The 20,507-nt window shown below is 37.0% G+C and overlaps 2 protein-coding genes and 1 pseudogene across 2 annotated transcripts; all 3 read left to right on the top strand.

The window, feature by feature from the left end:
- The first annotated feature begins 592 nt into the window (after positions 1 to 592).
- LOC148677174 (extracellular calcium-sensing receptor-like) lies at positions 593 to 6,415 on the top strand (annotated as a pseudogene).
- A 393-nt stretch (positions 6,416 to 6,808) lies between these two features.
- LOC148677173 (extracellular calcium-sensing receptor-like) lies at positions 6,809 to 12,784 on the top strand. The gene is made up of 7 exons (XM_088623004.1): positions 6,809 to 6,812; positions 7,956 to 8,106; positions 8,278 to 8,569; positions 9,038 to 9,853; positions 10,411 to 10,638; positions 10,981 to 11,104; positions 11,874 to 12,784. The coding sequence occupies exons 1-7, from the start codon at positions 6,809 to 6,811 to the stop codon at positions 12,782 to 12,784; spliced, it is 2,526 nt and encodes an 841-aa protein (XP_088479130.1).
- A 1,203-nt stretch (positions 12,785 to 13,987) lies between these two features.
- On the top strand, positions 13,988 to 18,767 carry LOC148677172 (extracellular calcium-sensing receptor-like). Its single transcript, XM_088622992.1, has 7 exons — positions 13,988 to 14,042; positions 14,583 to 14,733; positions 14,947 to 15,238; positions 15,654 to 16,484; positions 16,812 to 17,039; positions 17,275 to 17,398; positions 17,746 to 18,767. The coding sequence occupies exons 1-7, from the start codon at positions 13,988 to 13,990 to the stop codon at positions 18,639 to 18,641; spliced, it is 2,577 nt and encodes an 858-aa protein (XP_088479118.1). The 3' UTR covers positions 18,642 to 18,767.
- Positions 18,768 to 20,507: the final 1,740 nt, after the last annotated feature.

The raw sequence follows: 20,507 nt of genomic DNA, 5'->3' as shown, positions 1-20,507 counted from the left end.
TGTTTTTGAATTTTCTATTTAGTTTGATTTAGAAATATATGTATAGAGTATGAAGAAATCATTAATATTACAAGGCATATTTGCATTTAAAAAATCTAGCTCAAAAACGATTTTAATAGGTAATGTATGTCCTGTAAATATTAGAAGATACTGGAATATTGTCACCATTGATATTGGCAAGAGGTAAAATGATGTCACTAAACAAGGGAAATGTTCTTACTGTATGTTTTGTACCTTATCCAGACCACACTTTCCAAATATGCATTATAATGAAGCAGGATGACACTGTCACGATTATAGTCCCCCCTCCTCAAGGGTGCTCCAGCCCTTTCACTAAAGACTTTATTCTGTGCACCTGTTTCCCATTCCCAGCCCACCTTAAAAGCCAGGCGCTGACGCTCATCTGGGCTCTGCACCTGATTTCCATATCGTGCGAGTCCGGGACCTGGAAGCGACTGGTCTCGTTAAGGTTTTAACTTTTGTTCCCGTTCCCCGTCCGCCGGTTCCGACCCGGCCTTCGTGGTTTTTAATTCCTTGATCTGATGGATCTTCTGGTTTTGGACATTCTCGTGTGTTTTGGATATTCCCTAAGGACTTCTCTTTTGGATTGTTCGCCTCGGCCACGCCTCCCCCGTGCACCAGCGCACCTTGGACACGCCCCCCTGTCTTCAGCCCCGTTTTCCTGCATGACGTTTCCCCAGTGTTTCCCCACTCCGTCGGACTGTGTCGTCCGCATAGGGTCCGGAAAGAACTGTTCGTTACAGACACTCAGCATCTTCTTTAAACTATTGCATTACAAAACACTCTCTAAGGAGCCTGGTGTGGTTTATATACAGTGGCAGGGATTTCTGTCTTCACACCAAGTGGGACTGTGTACTCACAACATGAAATTCATTTGGTGTGTATTTTTATTACTGCCTCTAGTCCTTCTAGCCTTCACTTTAAAAGTGCCCCTTTGTAAGATTCAAAACAAATTTGAGTTGAATAGCTTGCATAAACCTGGGGATGTTGTTTTTGGGGGAGTATTTGAAGTACATTTAACGGTTACATATCCAGAACTGGCTTTCACGTTGAAACCAGACCAGCTGAGATGTGGGAGGTGAGTTAAATTACAAATTAATATTTTGACTTCCTTTCCTGTTTAGTATTTTAATCTCTTATCAGAGCTAATGCGTAAGTACTAATCAGCATTTCAAATTATACTGTGTACTATACAGTATATACTGTAGAATTCTTTCTACAATGTGTTTTACTTCCATATCTCTAGATTAGGATAAATTAAGAGCAGGATCTATGCTAAAGGATTTTTGGGTATACAGTATTTTCATTTTTATTATAGATTTTCTTTATCAGAATTTCAGAAGGTAGAGACCATGGCTTTTGCTATTGAGGAAATCAACAGAGACCCTGCTCTTCTCCCTAACATCACACTGGGATATACTGTAGGCTGTATGACAACTGTGTGAAGCTGGCAGTGGCTCTGAGAGCAGCAACAGCTCTGATCAGCGGAGAGGATGATTCTGTCACTGACTACAGCTGTACAGGGACTCCCCCTGTCTTAGCCATTGTTGGGGATCCTGGGTCAACAAACTCTATTGCCGTGTCAAGAATGCTGGGTCTCTTTCGGGTTCCAATGGTAAACCACGATACAGTATATAATAAAAACAAGAAATATAGCACTGTCTTGCCCAGACATTTCTAATCCTGGTTCTGGAGAGCCTCATTCCAGTAAGTTGTATTGAACACTCTTATTCCCTTGTTTCTAAAGATATAGACTTCTTGGGTTTGTAATTTATTGTTTGTGAAGCAAATGAGAGGTGTTATTCTTTCCTAACCAAATGTTTTCAAAATTTTACCTAATGTTTACCTAATTTAATACCTGCATTGCATCACAATTAATTTTAGGAACTGATGGGTTAGTGGTTATTTCTAAATAACTACTACTAGATTGTGGCTCTCCAGTAACACAGTTCAAGAGTCTAGCCTTTTCTAGCCTATTTTAAAGCATCAAGAGAAACATTCTCTTATTTCTGAAATATTAATACTGTACAAAAACCTATCTAAACAATATTTGCTTCATTGCATCACCATTACATCACCTCTATTTATAAAATGTTTATCATCCAAGTTTACTAGGAATTTGAATAGATTATTGTGTTTTACAATGAAATGTATGCATATAAAATGGAGGGGATAATTAATTTACACCAAAAAAAATCAGTTGACTTATTAAATCTGCTTTTAAAAAATAGTTTTGCCATCTCAATGAAATCCAATAATATATAAAGGATGGATTACAGAAACAGAAAAAATGGTCCAGATTACTCATTCATGATCAAATGGAAATAAATCTCTGTGTTCACTCAATTATGTATTTAGGGTTTTTCACTCCCATACATATTACACACCTCTGTAACTTTCTTCACTTTTGTGATAAATGTTATTTCCTCTCTAATGTGTGATTTATATATAGTATAGTTCTTTCCTTTAATTATACTGTTATTTGTATTACTACATTTCTTCACGTTCTAGGTCAGTTATTTTGCTACTTGCTCTTGCCTGAGCAACAGAAAAGAGTTCCCTTCATTCTTCAGGACAATTCCAAGTGATGCCTTTCAAGTCAAAGCCATGGTTCAAATCCTCAGGCACTATGGGTGGACCTGGGTTGGTGTCATAGCAAGTGATGATGACTATGGTCAGAGTGCTATCAAGAGCTTTATTGAGGAGGTAAATAAGTTTGGCTGTATAGCTTTCTCAGAAACCCTCCCCAATCTCAATCTGAGAATGAGAATGCATCAGATCATTAACACCATTAAGCAGTCAACAGCAAGAGTTATTGTTGTATTTTCATCAGAAGCATATTTTATTCCTGTTGCTGAAGAGATTGTTCTCCAGAACATCACTGACAGGCAGTGGATTGCAAGTGAAGGCTGGATCTCCTCTACTGTAATACTGAGTAAGGAAAATTTCCACTCATTCGGTGGGATAATAGGAATTGCAATTCGCAGGGGAGAAATCCCAGGGCTGGAAACATTTCTTCTAAAAATCCACCCTGTTGATAACTCCAGCAATAGTTTACTCAATCAATTCTGGGAAAAAATCTTTAACTGCAAATTTCAAGCACAAACAGATAATTACACTTTCCCAGGCTTGACAAGTGACAGAATTTGCACAGGCTCAGAAGATATTGAAAGCGCAAAAACGGCTTACAGTGATGTGTCAGAACTGCGATCTTCCTACAACGTGTATAAAGCAGTGTACGCCTTGGCACACTCCCTGCACAATCTGATGTCCTGTGAGCCTGGAAAAGGGCCCTTTCAGAATAACTCCTGTGCAGACATCACAACTGTGCAGCCCTGGCAGGTGAGAGACTAATTTCAAATTCATTTTTATTTTTCTGAAAAAAAATACAGTATATTCTGCTATGATTCCGTATGATCTCAAATATATTTTAACATTGTTCTTAATATTTAAAATGAGCTATATTATTTAATGCATAATTTGTTTGCAGTACATATTCATCTGAATTATTGGTATTTTTTTAAACAAAAATATTATGTGAAGTGATTTAAAATGTAATATAAGTCAAGAATTCTTGACATTATTACTGGTGGCCTTTATACTGTCATACTCTTTTATTTATACTGTATACTTATTCATTTCTTGATATAGGTTCTATCCTTGATCTCGTTTAAACACAGAACAGATTTTTTTTTTTTTACTAATAAGCTTCTGTTATTATTCCTAAGGTACTAATATGTTTCTGTATTTATCTGTAAATGCTTCAAACAACTGTACTGTCAGTATGTACGGTATGGATTTCTTTTTTACATAAATCTGGTTCTAAGAAGTTAAAAATAACACTTAAAGGGAACTCAGGCTTTCTATCAAACAGGAACATTTAAAAAAGCTGTTCCTCATAGAACTTTTTTTTTTAATTAGTGACTTAGATATTAAAGGATAATTGTTGCTGCTTTTTTTCTCTCAGCTGCTGCACTACCTGGCGAGAGTGAACTTCACTACTCACTATGGAGACAGGGTGTCCTTCGATGAGAACGGAGATGCTCTTGCAATCTACAGTATGATGTGATGAACTGGCAGAGGGCCGATGACGGGGCTGTGAAAACAGTAACAATCGGTCTGTTTGATGAATCAGCTCCTGCTGGACAACAGCTCACTCTGAATGAGGACAAAATCTTCTGGAACTTTGAATCTGACAGTGTAAGTTATACAAAGCATTTGTATTTTGTCAAATGCATTCCACTCTGCAGTTACATCATTCCAAAATTCTGGGAGAAATTCCAAACTAATTCTCATTTCAACAGCTCAGTCAAATTCTAATTAACACAACAATGCGATTAATATAAAGGGATAGCACACTTGATGTTTTAGTGACCATGAGGCTGAGAGCTGTCAGCAGTCATAAAAGCAGAAGTGCTACATTACAATTTCACCTCCCCCCAAAGAACAGTTTAACATCTCAAATTCTTCTCTAATGTTAATGTTAACCCTTTTCATTGTCTTAGAACTATGTCCCTCATTCATGTAAAAAAATGATAATATGAAACAAAACAGTATGATCAATTTTTCAAGAATTTGGGTTCAAAGAATTAATTGATACAATTACTCACTAAAATCACTGTTGTTGGTAAAGAAGATTTTGCATGAATCCTTTCTTGATTTACACATCTTCATCTGAATATGCTGCTGTCTTTTCTAGTTTCCCAGATTGTAAACAATCCTTCGTTTTTCATCTGTTAAATTAAGAAATGTATGCTTCCTTCCCCAGCCCCCCAGGTCTGTGTGCAGTGAAAGCTGTCAGCCTGGCACCAGGAAGGCAACCAGGAAAGGGGAGCCCCTCTGCTGTTTCGACTGTGTGCCTTGTGCAGAGGGAGAGATCAGCAACCACACAGGTGGGCACTGCTTCTTCAGATCCCGTATAACTAATATTAATTTACGAGTTTCTAAAAATATACAAGACTTTACTACTTTTTATTTTTTTCTCTTGCAGCATTAAATTGATACAGCATCATCTCCTATGCTAATATTTATTTTATATTTCTCAGATAAAGATATCCCAAAAGTTAAATTTAGAACCATGACACATGTATTTATATAAAATACTATTTTCTATTTAATGTAACAATGTATTTGTTTGTTTTGGTTCATTTCTCTCTAGTTTACACCCAGTAGCTCTTCTATTTCTTTGGTGAAAGCAACAGAAAATTTGACTTCCGTAAACTATATAAATGATCATTCTCATAGCTGCCTATTCTGAGCAATATATACTGCATATATTGCACAGCTTAAATGCACAATACCTAATAATATGATTTTCTCAGTATTCATCTTCCATTGTATGACATAATTTCTTGTTGTTTTCTTACAGATTCTACTGAATGTTTCCAATGCCCACCAGACTTCTGGTCAAACCCAAGCAGAGACCAGTGTGTGCTGAAGGAAATCGAGTTTCTGTCATATGAGGAAATAATGGGAATCTCCTTAACAACAGTCTCATTGTTTGGTGCATTTATTTCAGCTGGGGTTTTATCTGTGTTCATTTACTACAGGAACACCCCAGTTGTAAGAGCCAACAATTCTGAACTGAGCTTCCTGCTGCTGCTTTCTCTAATACTCTGCTTCCTCTGCTCATTGCTGTTTATTGGTCAGCCACTACACCTCACCTGTATGCTGAGACATGTTGTGTTTGGAATCGGTTTTGTTTTGTGCATATCTTGCATTCTTGTGAAAACCATTGTTGTCATCATGGCCTTCAGAGCCACACTGCCAGACAATAATGTCATGAAGTGGTTTGGTGCTGCACAACAGAGAGGCACAGTTTTTGTCTTTACAGTCATCCAGGCTCTGATCTGTATTGTGTGGCTAACTGTGGCCCCTCCTTTACCATTTAAAAACACACAGTATCAAAACTCAAAAATAATCTTTGAGTGTAATGTTGGCTCAATAACTGGATTTAGTTTCCTGCTGGGGTACATAGGCTTGCTAGCCAGTGTCTGCTTTCTGCTGGCTTTCCTTGCAAGGAACCTGCCTGATTACTTCAATGAAGCCAAGTTCATCACTTTCAGCATGCTCATCTTCTGTGCAGTTTGGATCGCTTTCATACCAGCTTATGTCAGCTCTCCTGGGAAATACTCGGACGCTGTGGAGATTTTTGCCATCTTGGCTTCAAGCTTTGGTCTCCTCATTGCGATATTTGCGCCAAAATGTTACATCATTCTGCTTCATCCAGAGAAAAATACCAAGAAAGCTCTTATGGGTAGAGCAGGAAAAAAGTAACAGATCTCTTCTCTTTACATTACTCATTTGGGGGTTAAAATCCTAATGTGTGAACTTGTCAGTTATTAATGTTTTTTATGCATAATTCTTCAATTTGATTTTGAAAGTAAATAAAACCTTAAGGTGTGAATTATTCTATTAAAAAGAAATAATTTTGTGTTTTCTTTTAATGGTTTCTGATTTAAAAAAAATAGCCTGAAAAAAAGCCTTAACCTGCTTTATTTTGTTTGTTGTTTATTTATTGTTTGTGGTGTTTGTTATCATTGCAGAAATGAAGAGCTAACACCCAAATACATGTGCAATTTTAATGTTATACCCTGAATTAATAAACATATTAAGTGAAAAATTGTGTCCTTTGTTTACTGTATATCTGATTATGTCAGTTTTTTTTCTCCCATGGCTTTCCTGGGGCTTGGTTTTACTGGGGTTACATAAAGTTATTTTTAGATCAAATATATAAAGTATTATGAGGCATTAAAGGTACCAACCTATAATACATTGTATCGCATATATGGGTATTGAAAACAATTGCATTTGCAAAATTTCTTAATGTCTCTCAGAATCATACTTATTTCAAGTCAAAAAGAAGGATATTTGCAAAGTGTTCTTTGATCCTGAAGAATGTAGGAATGGCATCATATATCATTTTATTGTTATGTAATTTCAGCATTTTTTAAAATATGCTCTCCCCAGACAAAAAGAAAGTTCTCCTCCCCTGCATTTTCCGTCTCCAGGCTGCTCTGAATGAATGTAAGTTTCCATGTTCATGAGATGAAGTTTACACTTTCTTACTCTTACCACAGTTGAAATGTGTGTTTTCATTTCAGGAAAGTAATATACAAAAAAATAAAAATGTTTTGCATATTAACTGGAGCCCCCATCAGGCCAATTGAATAGAAAACAGTTGATTGTTTTAAGTATTTGGGTAAATGCCCATACAGTACTGTACACTGTAAGTGATTTTAGAGCATGCACAGAGTGTAATTAAAAGATTTTAGTGCTTTCAAGTTACCTTGTGTATAAAAATATGTACAGTACTAATACATACACTCATATAGACATACACACAGTGCTGTATCTAATTTTGCATTTACACTTAATAAACTGGCTTATATAACATCACAACATGGCTAAGTCAGATAAAATCTAACAATATGGTTTGAATGAAATGCTAGATTGCTGTTTTTTCCTGGGTTTCTGAGGTTAAAATGAGTTGATGTATCATATGTTAGGTATCTGAGAGGTTTTTTTTTTTTAGAAATTCACAATTATCAACATTTATAGAAATTCTTCCGCTGTATCTATTGAAACCATTTACAAGATGATGTTGACTCTGATGGTAGGGAATCGCTTTATAGTGAATAGATAGTGAAAAAAACATTTTAATACCACTGTTCTTTGTATCTTGTTTGTTGTTGCTTGTGTTTCTGATCCCATTTTTCATAATATGGTTGTAGTATGCTACATGATTTGGCAGTGGGATTCCTTATGTCACTGGTGGTGACAAAGCACTCTCTAAGGAATGAGACACTGCCTACAGTATATAGTAAGAATTTCCAGTACCAACACCAGTGAAGTTGTGCATTCAGTATCGATGGATTTCTGTTGGTGTATTTTCTTACTGATGTGTTCAGTCTTTCTTGTTTCTACTTTCAAAGAGCCCTTTTGTAAACATCGAGAAAAATTTAAGTTGAATGGGTTGTATAAAGATGGAAATATTATTTTTGGAGGACTATTTGAAACACATCTAACGCTAATATATCCTGAACTGTCATTCACATCAAAACCAAACGTGCTTAAATGTGGGAGGTAAGATACAGTATTTCAGTATTTCTCAATAACTAAAAACTCATTACGTTCGGAAGTAAATTCTAAGCTGCCAGGGAGATTTTAAGAATTGCATTCACAAAAAAGCCCTCACATTTGAAATTTGCAATTAATGAGCAAAATAATCTATTTTTGTTTTTGAATCTTTTCTAGTTTTTATTTACCAGCATTTCAGTGGGCACAGACCATGGCTTTTGCTATTGAGGAAATAAACAGAAACCCTGCTCTTCTCCCTAACATCACACTGGGATACAGGCTGTATGACAACTGTGTGAACCTTCCTGTGGCTCTTCGGGCAGCAACAGCTCTGATCAGCGGAGAGGATGATTCTGTCACTGACTACAGCTGTACAGGGACTCCCCCTGTCTTAGCCATTGTTGGGGATCCTGGTTCTACACATTCTATTGCCATATCAAGAATGCTGGGCCTCTTCCGGGTCCCAGTGGTATGGTATTAGTCTATATCAATTCTACCAACATGATTTGAATCACATAAATGTGCAATAAAACAAAAATAATTGCATTTTCTAAAGTTAGAATTCAAAGATACTTTGAAAAAAAGAAAAATCAATTTTATATCAAAGTAAAAAATATGAATCAAATAAGTAGTAGAATGATTTATGTACAGCCTGATCATGACATAAATTAATCATTTTAAATAGTAAATCTGCCGTGACATATACATTTTATTTCTATCCTATCTTTGCAATATACACAGCTTAGAATAAATATAAATTGGGGCAAATCATGGTTACAATAAATGTGTATTCAGAAAATCGTTTCAGTAAGTTTCTTACATACTGTACATCCGTAATATTCAGCAGGATTCTGTAATACCTTTCTGTCTTCATGTTCTTTAAAAATTAAGACACTTTTAGATTTAAAAGCGTGTTCCTGTTTTGTGTGTTTTGCAGGTCAGCTATTATGCTACCTGTTCTTGCCTGAGCAACAGAAAAGAGTTCCCTTCATTCTTCAGGACAATTCCAAGTGATGCCTTTCAAGTCAAAGCCATGGTTCAAATCCTCAGGCACTATGGATGGACCTGGGTTGGTGTCATAGCAAGCAGTGATGACTATGGTCAGAATGCTATCAAGAGCTTTATTGAGGAGGTAAACAAGTTTGGCTGTATATCTTTTGCAGAAACCCTCCCCAGTGTTATAGTACATACTAACATCCTCCAAATTGTGCAAACTATTAAGCGGTCCACGACAAGAGTAATTGTTGTATTTTCACTTGGGGCATATTTCATTCCTTTGGCTGAAGAAATTGTTCAGCAAAATATTACTGACAGGCAGTGGATTGCAAGTGAAGGCTGGAGCACGTCTACTGTAATACACAGTGAGGAAATGTTCAGTTCGTTTGGTGGGACAATAGGAATTGCGATTCGCAGAGGAGAAATCCCAGGTTTGGAAAAATTCCTTCTTCGAATTCACCCCCTGTTTGACGCCAATAACAATTTAGTCAACCAGTTTTGGGAAAACATATTTGACTGCAAATTCAAAGAGGAAACAAAAGACCTTGAAAGTAGTACATTCTGCACAGGATCAGAAAACATTGAAAAAACCAAAACTTCTTACAGTGATGTGTCAGAACTGCGGGCTTCCTACAACGTGTATAAAGCAGTGTACGCCTTGGCACACTCCCTGCACAATCTGATGTCCTGTGAGCCTGGAAAAGGGCCCTTTCAGAATAACTCCTGTGCAGACATCACAACTGTGCAGCCCTGGCAGGTGAGAACTGCTGTTCCTCTGCAAATATGGGTATGACTTCAATAGAATAATCCATATGATGGGAATAATCATTTCCTTCTACAGTATCATGTTTGTCAATGTATTGTTATTTTACAACTTAATACAATTTATTTTCTTCTTGTAAATGTAAATTGATTTAAAAGTTGAATAATACATCAGATTAAAACTGTTCAGAATACGTCTTACACTCCATAAAACTGTTCCTTTTCTAATTACGCTTTTACTGTATTAATGACAAAATGTAGCATAAGAGACTGAAACTATAAGCTATTGTTTACTACCCAGAGATATCAGAAAAACATTTTGCTTCTGAACTGTTATGACAGCAAAATAACCATTGTAATCATCATCTGTAGGATAAAAGTACTTCTTCATATATCTGCACAATAAATAAAAAAAATATATGTAATGCTTAATTCTATATATGTGATTAATGTAATTTAATTCTGTGCTATTTAGCTGTAAGCTGTTTTTATTTTCACAGAGTCAGTTGGGCTAAAGTCTTGGTTCAAATTCAATCATTTTTATTCTTTCAGCTGCTGCACTACCTGGCGAGAGTGAACTTCACTACTCACTATGGAGACAGGGTGTCCTTCGATGAGAACGGAGATGCTCTTGCAATCTATGATGTGATCAACTGGCAGAAAAATGATGACGGGTCTGTGAAAACAGTAACAATCGGTCTGTTTGATGAATCAGCTCCTGCTGGACAAGAGCTCACTCTGAATGAGGACAAAATCTTCTGGAACTTTGAATCTAATGTTGTAAGTTAAAATATGGATTCTGACCAGCAGTGTTATCAGTTTCAGTGAATTATTTTTCCAGAGAGATAATTTAATTACTATGATCAAAAAGATGATAATGTATTTACAGTAGATCTGATCTCTTTTCCTAATATCTCCTAATTGACAGCAGAAGTCAAATTGCATTATGCCTTTATATAATTAAATATTAAGTAGCTGTAATATTTGATAAAAGCCAGACTGACTGCACTCTTACTTTGAACTGCAAAATACTTGTTACATGTATGTCACTGTAATTTATAAGCAGTAATAACTGTTTCATTTTCACTTTTTAAGTTGAACAATTTTTCCTTCCTTTAACAGCCCCCCAGGTCTGTGTGCAGTGAAAGCTGTCAGCCTGGCACCAGGAAGGCAACCAGGAAAGGGGAGCCCCTCTGCTGTTTCGACTGTGTGCCTTGTGCAGAGGGAGAGATCAGCAACCACACAGGTGCTCATCGGACATTCTTTCTTATCTCTACAGTGAAAGAGTAAAAGGAAAGTTAAAAAATAGAGTACTGTTCCTCAAAAGTGTGTATAATTTCATTAAATGTATACATTCAGTACCACCTATATTTGAGTGTGTTTCAGACCTGTGTAATCAGTGCTTCACTTTTTAGTTAACAAAAACCTTTTAGAGTAACACTAGTTCAGAGTAGATACAGGTATACTGATTTTAAATGTCGACCACAAAATCCAGATTTATCTGAATTGTTTCCAATTCTAACTATAGTATACTTCAGATCTAACTAATACTGTATACAGTATGTGTTTTCTATTTTTCATGGAAAACCATAAAACTTGCAGAAAAGTTTTTTCTTTTTTTATAGCTCATGCATGCAAATACTGTAGTCGCCTCACATATTACTATTGACTGAATTCACTGCCTCTTGAAACACAACTAATACTCATTTCCTTACTTCACAGTTAAGCACTGCATCACTGGTAATAATATAATGCAATTAAAAAATAGCTAAGGTTTAGTTTTTTAAAAGAGTTGCATATAAATAAATATTGTTCTCTCACCTAACATTCAACCCTGTTTTAGCTTTCATTTAATTTAGTATAAATTGTTCTGGCTTTTACTCCATGAAATTTGGTTTCACAGAGACATTCTCTGAAGAAATGCCTCTTTTTATTTTTACTTTGAGGAGTAATGATTACTGTAATTAGACATTATTGCCATGCTGGAAAAAGTAATTAGACCTTTTCTCTTTCAGATTCAGTTGATTGTTTCCAATGTCCACTATATTCTTGGTCAAACCCAAGCAGAGACCAGTGTGTGTTGAAGGAAATCGAGTTTCTTTCATATGAGGATGTTTTAGGAATTTCTTTGAGTGTAGTCTCTGTATTTGGAGCATGTATTTCAGCTGCAGTTTTAGCTGTGTTCATTTACTACAGGAACACCCCAGTTGTAAGAGCCAACAATTCTGAACTGAGCTTCCTACTGCTGCTTTCTCTAATACTCTGCTTCCTCTGCTCATTGCTGTTTATTGGTCAGCCACTACACCTCACCTGTATGCTGAGACATGTTGTGTTTGGAATCAGTTTTGTTTTGTGCATATCTTGCATTCTTGTGAAAACCATTGTTGTCATCATGGCCTTCAGAGCCACACTGCCAGACAATAATGTTATGAAGTGGTTTGGTGCTGCACAACAGAGAGGCACTGTTTTTGTCTTTACTGTAATCCAGGCTCTGATCTGTATCATATGGCTGAGTATAGCATCCCCTGTGCCTTTTAAAAACACACAGTATCAAAACTCAAAAATCATTTTTCAGTGTAACGTCGGATCAATAACTGGATTTAGTTGCCTGCTGGGGTACATAGGCTTGCTAGCCAGTGTCTGCTTTCTGCTGGCTTTCCTTGCAAGGAACCTGCCTGACAACTTCAATGAAGCCAAGTTCATCACTTTCAGCATGCTCATCTTCTGTGCAGTTTGGATCGCTTTCATACCAGCTTATGTCAGCTCTCCTGGGAAATACTCGGACGCTGTGGAGATTTTTGCCATCTTGGCTTCAAGCTTTGGTCTCCTCACTGCAATATTTGCACCAAAATGTTACATCATTCTGCTTTGTCCAGAGAAAAATACAAAGAAAGCTCTTATGCGCAGAGCAGCTCTTAGTAAGTAAATATATTATTCCAGTTTCTGTGTTGTTATTATTTCAGGATTTTGCTACAAAAAGTCAAATTATATTGATTTGTCCAAAGGAAAATATCAAAAAGGCTTCATGTATAGATCAGTGTCCAAGTAATTTAATTCTGATTTCACTGTTGGTTTTAGCATTAATAATTTAGGGAGGGTCAGTCAGTGCTGTGTCAGTTTTATCTGTTCAGCATTTGAGTTGATAAAATGTTTATTTCCAAATATTAGCTTTCATTACCTGAAATTTTGCAATGTATGAAGAAAGGTTTTAGGTCCATTGCTTTTTATGTTTCAAGACAAATTGCTTTTTACTTTCAAGACAAATGCAAATGCAAGAAAAACAGTGATTTGTTGCCCTTACACAATTGTTCTTCCTATGATTGTTGTCTAACTTTATATGACGATAAGATTTTGGCATAGAAAAACTGATTGCATGAAAATGCTATCTCAGCCTAATGTTATTTCACAGGTTACACACTGTTTTTTCTTTGGAATCTTGCCACTTGACTACTGTATACCTGCACTCTAAAACTAAAACATAAGTCTTTTTCAGTTTGTTGAAACTAGTACAGAAATCTAGCGACATAGCTATTATAGCACAGAAACTTCTGTTCTCTATACAAAATGAATGCAAATAAAGTTTTTTCGAAATTTTGGTTTCTTTGTAATTTATTCACTCACTCTCTACAGAGGGGGATGGGGGCTCTATACACTGCTATTTGTCGTACAATTTTCCTCTGTCAGGCTATGGAAATGTTCATTCCTCCTTTCCCCTCCCATAAGTCACAGCTGGGCCTGGCTTAGTGCAGCACCTGAGGGCTGTGCTTTTCTTTATCAGGGACGCCAGAGCATCATCGTGCTTCATCACAGCAGTTCTGAGAAAAATCTAAGCAAATAGTTAAATCTATTGAGATAATGTGAACTGAAGTGTACCATTTTATTTTATACACACAGTCATTAAACAGCTCTGTATGCAGTACACCAAACGGCAGAGAGGCTGCAGGTTTGTCACAGAAGAAGATGACGAACTGATTAAATTGATTCAGTGCTGACAGAACCAACCTAAATGATAGGCCTGCAAAGCCGTGGTTTCAAATTTGAATCAATAAAAGTTTATTTATCAAATGCACAACAATAGAGCATGCAGCAGTAGCTGCTGGCAATGAAATGTCATTTTTAGGTGTGGATGATGTCGTACCCTTTACAAAAATCCCCCTACCAAGAGTGCTCCAGCAATCCCAGTGGTATAAATAATGTAGTAATATTTGATTCAAAAAGACAAGGGAAGACTTTATTGCTGTTGAAAATACCTCCCAAACTGTTGTCTTTTCTTCTGAATGATTTACAATCTGATCAGCTTTAGCATAATTAGGAAATATCTGAGGTATTGGGAGCTGCTTTTTCCAGAAATTAGAAAGACTTAAGCACATGCTAAAATTTCAACAGCAAACTCTGGTTTAACAAAAATACCATAGGCAATAATAAGATTCTGGTATACTGTAAGTACATTGGTATAACTCAGCTTTTGTGTTCTGCAATTTTTTTTTATCAAATACAGTAACAGCAGCTTTGGGATGTCTCCTTGCATCCCATTTAAAACATGTGACATCACAAAAAACATCATAAACAACTCAAAGTTCCCAACGGGCAAAGGTTTTGCCTATATACAGTATCGTGTGTTTTTTACATCACAACGACCGAAGCTGTGTACTTAGCAGAGATGATATTCACACATTGCGTTTTGTTATTATTGGAGCTAGTTTTTCTTGTCCTCCCTTCAAAAGAGCCCTTTTGCAAACTTCAAGACAATTTTGAGCTAAACAGCTTGTATAGAAATGGAGATATTATTCTGGGGGGAGTATTTGAAACTCATGTTACTGTTACCTATCCTGAGTTGTCTTACACTTCAAAACCAGACCATTTCAAATGTGGGAGGTGAGTTCTAACAGTTTGTGCTAGCTGAAAATGTTTTCTGTCAAACAAAATACTTTGTGAAAAAGCTCAACATCATCAAGTTATACAGTACGCAAGCTACTGTATGTATGTTTAAATAGCTTTCGAGAGCTAAGATTATTTAAAAACTATTATTCGTCGATCCTATAATCCAATTACAATATTTACATTTTAGAATGCTTTGTCATTTTCTAGGTTTTATTTTGCAGCATTTCAGTGGGCACAGACCATGGCTTTTGCTATTGAGGAAATAAACAGAGACCGTGCCCTTCTCCCTAACATCACACTGGGATACAGGCTGTATGACAACTGTGTGAACCTGGCAGTGGCTCTGAGAGTAGCAACAGCTCTGATCAGCGGAGAGGAGGACTCCTTTACTGACTACAGCTGTACAGGGACTCCCCCTGTCTTAGCCATTGTTGGGGATCCTGGTTCTACACATTCTATTGCCATATCAAGAATGCTGAGCCTTTTTCGGGTGCCTCTGGTACAGAAAATATTTTATTGATTAGTCTATCTTAAAAATAGATGTAATATCAACAAGCGTGATATATTGCATTTTGTTTGTTTAAATACCATTATTTGGAGTAATTATAAAATAAAATACTGTATAATATATATTATAAATACTAATAATCTGAATATTGTTTATCACCTCATGGTTCCAATGAAAAAACATTACATATATATATTTGTCATACAACACAATTATTTTTAGTCAACTACTGCTATCAAATTACGATACTTAAATCTGTAACATATTAGACTAGATATGAAAAAATAACTACAGTAGGACTTTCATTTCTTCATGACCTTATTAAAAGTTTCTGTCTTTCAAAGTTTCTTATTTATTTATTGATATTTAAAATATATCTTTGTTTCATGATTGTGTTTATTTTCAGGTCAGCTATTATGCTACTTGCTCTTGCCTCAGCAACAGAAAGGAGTTCCCTTCATTCTTCAGGACAATTCCAAGTGATGCCTTTCAAGTCAAAGCCATGGTTCAAATCCTCAGGCACTATGGATGGACCTGGGTTGGTGTCATAGCAAGTGATGATGACTATGGTCAGAGTGCTATCAAAAGCTTTATTGAGGAGGTAAACAAGTTTGGCTGTATAGCTTTCTCAGAAACCCTCCCCAGTGTCAATCCAAGTATGAGAATACATCAGATCATCAACACTATTAAGCAGTCAACAGCAAGAGTTATTGTTGTCTTTTCAACAGAAGCCTATTTTATTCCTTTGGCTGAAGAGATTGATCAGCAAAAAGTTATAGAAAGGCAGTGGATCGCCAGCGAAGCCTGGACAACCTCAACAATAATAGTCAAGGAGGAAAACTTCCACTCATTTGGAGGGACAATAGGAATTGCAATCCGCAGGGGAGAAATCCCAGGGCTTAAAGAATTTCTCCTTCAGGTTCGCCCTCTGTTCCATTCCAGTAAAAATTTAGTCAAGCAATTTTGGGAAGAAATGTTTGACTGCACATTCCAGCAAACATCAAATAATTATAATTTATCATCTCAAATGAGGAACAAAATCTGTACGGCATCAGAAAATATAAAACACATACAAACTGCTTACAGTGATGTGTCAGAACTGCGGGCTTCCTACAATGTGTATAAAGCAGTGTACACCTTGGCACACGCCCTGCACAACCTGATGTCCTGTGAGCCTGGAAAAGGGCCCTTTCAGAATAACACCTGTGCAGACATCACAACTGTGCAGCCCTGGCAGGTGAGATACTGTATGTTATATACAGTACTAACAGACAATTGTGAAAAACAGCAAGAAAAGTTATGTTTGGGATGTGTCTTAATTACTTACAATCAAACAATCAAATATATACAAGCATAAATATAGTATATGCCAATCTAACATATATTAATGTTTTTTTTAATTAGTTGCATTACAAATATTTTTTCATTATGAAAAATTAGCTCATTACCAGTGAGGACAAGTTCTGCAGCACTTAATAAGTTAAGTGCTGCAGAAAATCACTGAACTATTTTGTGATTAACTCATTCATTTAATAACAAAATTATTTGTTTATATTTCTTTCAGCTGCTGCACTACCTGGCGGGAGTGAACTTCACTACTCACTATGGAGACAGGGTGTCCTTCGATGAGAACGGAGATGCTCTTGCAATCTATGATGTGATGAACTGGCAGAGGGCCGATGACGGGGCTGTGAAAACAGTAACAATCGGTCTGTATGATGAATCAGCTCCTGCTGGACAACAGCTCACTCTGAATGAGGACAAAATCTTCTGGAACTTTGAATCTAACTCTGTAAGTAATTTAAACTTAATTTTCATTCCTTCTGCTATTTAACAGATATTGTTTACTCTTTTCTTTTCAATGTATCCCATGTTGGTGTGAAAACGCATACTATAATGTGATAATAAAAAACAAAACAGATGCATGAAGCAAGTACTGTATGAAAATAAGATAAGAAACTAGTAAAATGCATTAATTCCTTAAATTTACAAAGCTTGTCCTGTATATGTCATTGTCCCTTCCCCAGCCCCCCAGGTCTGTGTGCAGTGAAAGCTGTCAGCCTGGCACCAGGAAGGCAACCAGGAAAGGGGAGCCCCTCTGCTGTTTCGACTGTGTGCCTTGTGCAGAGGGAGAGATTAGCAACCACACAGGTGCGCAGGGTTGCCTCTTCAGAAATAACTAATACTTATTTTAGCTATTTCTCTGAAAAGTACTCCAAAAGCACCCCTAAGTTTAGAATGTGTGAGATGTATGTTAATGGTAGTATATTCACAACATTAAATGAACTCAAGGCTCAGAGTACATTTTTGTTTTGTCAGCTTCCTGGTTTTAGGTTACTCGCATTATTGTTCTTTTTTGAATTTGTACATTCTTTAAAGCTATTTTAAGCAATGAAATGTTAACTACTGTATAATTGGAACCAAAGTCTCTGAACTATTATTCAATCTATTCTTTCCTTTTGTATAACTTAAATAAAGTAACTTACTTTGTCTTTCAGATTCTATTGAGTGCTTCCAATGCCCATCAGATTGCTGGTCAAATCCAAGCAGAGACCAGTGTGTGCCAAAGGAAATTGAGTTTCTTACATTCAGAGAGCCTTTAGGAATCTCCTTGACAATGATCTCAGTGTCAGGGGGTTGTATTTCAGCTGCAGTTTTAGCTGTGTTCATTTACTACAGGAACACTCCTATTGTAAGAGCCAACAATTCTGAACTGAGCTTCCTGCTGCTGCTTTCTCTAATACTCTGCTTCCTCTGCTCATTGCTGTTTATTGGTCAGCCACTACACCTCACCTGTATGCTGAGACATGTTGTGTTTGGAATCAGTTTTGTTTTGTGCATATCTTGCATTCTTGTGAAAACCATTGTTGTCATCATGGCCTTCAGAGCCACACTGCCAGACAATAATGTCATGAAGTGGTTTGGTGCTGCACAACAGAGAGGCACTGTTTTTGTCTTTACTGTCATCCAAGCTCTGGTCTGTATCATATGGCTGAGTACAGCACCACCAGTGCCTTTTAAAAACACACAGTATCAAAACTCAAAAATCATTTTTGAGTGTTACATTGGCTCAATAACTGGATTTCGTTTCCTGCTGGGGTACATAGGCTTGCTAGCCAGTGTCTGCTTTGTGCTGGCATTCCTTGCAAGGAACCTGCCTGATAACTTCAATGAAGCCAAGTTCATCACTTTCAGCATGCTCATCTTCTGTGCAGTTTGGATCGCTTTCATACCAGCTTATGTCAGCTCTCCTGGGAAATACTCGGATGCTGTGGAGATTTTTGCCATCTTGGCTTCAAGCTTTGGTCTCCTAATTGCGATATTTACGCCGAAATGTTACATCATTCTGCTTCATCCAGAGAAAAATACCAAGAAAGCCCTAATGGGTAAATAAATGGCAACAAAATAAATATATAGATTGATTCCGTACAGTTGGCTTCATTGCTGTATTCATACTTTCCATCTTACTGAATAAAGAAAGCTGTCTTCTAATTGTTCATACAGTATGTAACATCTAAAAAAGCAGAACAATATTAGATATATAGTAACAACTAACTTGTGTCAACAGAAGGTCATTTCTCTGCAACCCATAAGAAATTTACATTTTAATGTAAAAAAACAAAATGGTTGAATTTCTGTGATTGATTGATTGGTTGGTTGATTGATTGATTAGCTGGTTGCCTGGTTGGTTACCTTCTTCCATATGCATGACTGGAGGAATCCTACTCTCTCCCGGTACAGTACAAATAAAAGGCACCCTGGAGGACCCTCTAAAGCAATTGTAAAGAAACAGATCATTAACCAATATAATGCTTCCTATTTGCCAAATTAAGAAGGAGGCTCAAATCTATAGTGATATATACTCTTTACATTTTACAGCTCCTTCTCACTCCTTTCGCTCTTGACAAGACATGATTCTTAAGGACAAAAGTTTGTCTAAATGTCTTTTCTCACTTTTTTTAACTTACTGAATTGAATTGGCCTTTTCCCCCTTTTCTTGTGCAAGCTACTACTTTCATATAAGTGTTGGTGTTTGCTCGGAAATGTAGTTTTTATTGAATTAAAATGTTCAGAACCAGACAGTAAAAATACAACATCAAATTGAGAGGACATAAAAAAGTGATGCAGCATGGCTAGGTTCAACCAGACAGAGTGAGGGATGACTTGGTCACCCTGTCATTCTGAAAACGGAAAATAATGTGACATCGTGCAAGGACTTTTTTCCTTCTGACAAACTCACATCTGTGTCTTTGCCTTTATTTGCTATTTTATTTAGCTAAGTTGTTTTTAACATGACAATTAATTTGATTTGAAATTCTAGTAAATCTAGTGAAAATGTCTGAGCAAACAATTCGGAATACCTTCAGAACCGATCACACCTGTTGTATTAACACCTCAATTAGTACTGTGTGCCTCTGTACCTGAGTGTGTGCAGAGACAGATATAATACTGTGTGCCTCTGTACCTGAGTGTGTGCAGAGACAGATATAATACTGTGTGCCTCTGTACCTGAGTGTGTGCAGAGACAGATATAATACTGTGTGCCTCTGTACCTGAGTGTGTGCAGAGACAGATACAATACTGTGTACCTCTGTACCTGAGTGTGTGCAGAGACAGATATAATACTTTGTGCCTCTGTACGTGAGTGTGTGCAGAGACAGATATAATACTGTGTGCCTCTGTACCTGACTGTGTGCAGAGACAGATATAATACTGTGTGCCTCTGTACCTGAGTGTGTGGAGAGACAGATATAATACTGTGTGCCTCTGTACCTGAGTGTGTGCAGAGACAGATACAATACTGTGTGCCTCTGTACCTGAGTGTGTGCAGAGACAGATACAATACTGTGTTGCCTCTGTACCTGAGTGTGTGCAGAGACAGATATAATACTGTGTGCCTCTGTACCTGAGTGTGTGCAGAGAGATATAATACTGTGTGCCTCTGTACCTGAGTGTGTGGAGAGACAGATATAATACTGTGTGCCTCTGTACCTGACTGTGTGCAGAGACAGATATAATACTGTGTGCCTCTGTACCTGAGTGTGTGCAGAGACAGATACATCCCTTTCCCTCACCTCACAGCTGGGCCTGTATAGTGAAGCCCCTGAGGTCTGTTCTCTCCTGAACCCAGAACTGTAGAGCACCTCAGTGTTTCAGCACAGCAGCTACTCTTTCAGTCTGACTGCTCTGAATAACCTCCAAGATCAATTGTCACGCCCGACATCCCTCCCTAGAGGGCGCTCCACTGCTCCCATTATTG

This window comes from Lepisosteus platostomus, chromosome 2, assembly GCF_059453375.1.
Source record: "Lepisosteus platostomus isolate fLepPlt1 chromosome 2, fLepPlt1.hap1, whole genome shotgun sequence".
Classification (NCBI taxonomy): domain Eukaryota; kingdom Metazoa; phylum Chordata; class Actinopteri; order Semionotiformes; family Lepisosteidae; genus Lepisosteus; species Lepisosteus platostomus.
This window is presented reverse-complemented; position numbering and strand designations above follow the sequence as displayed.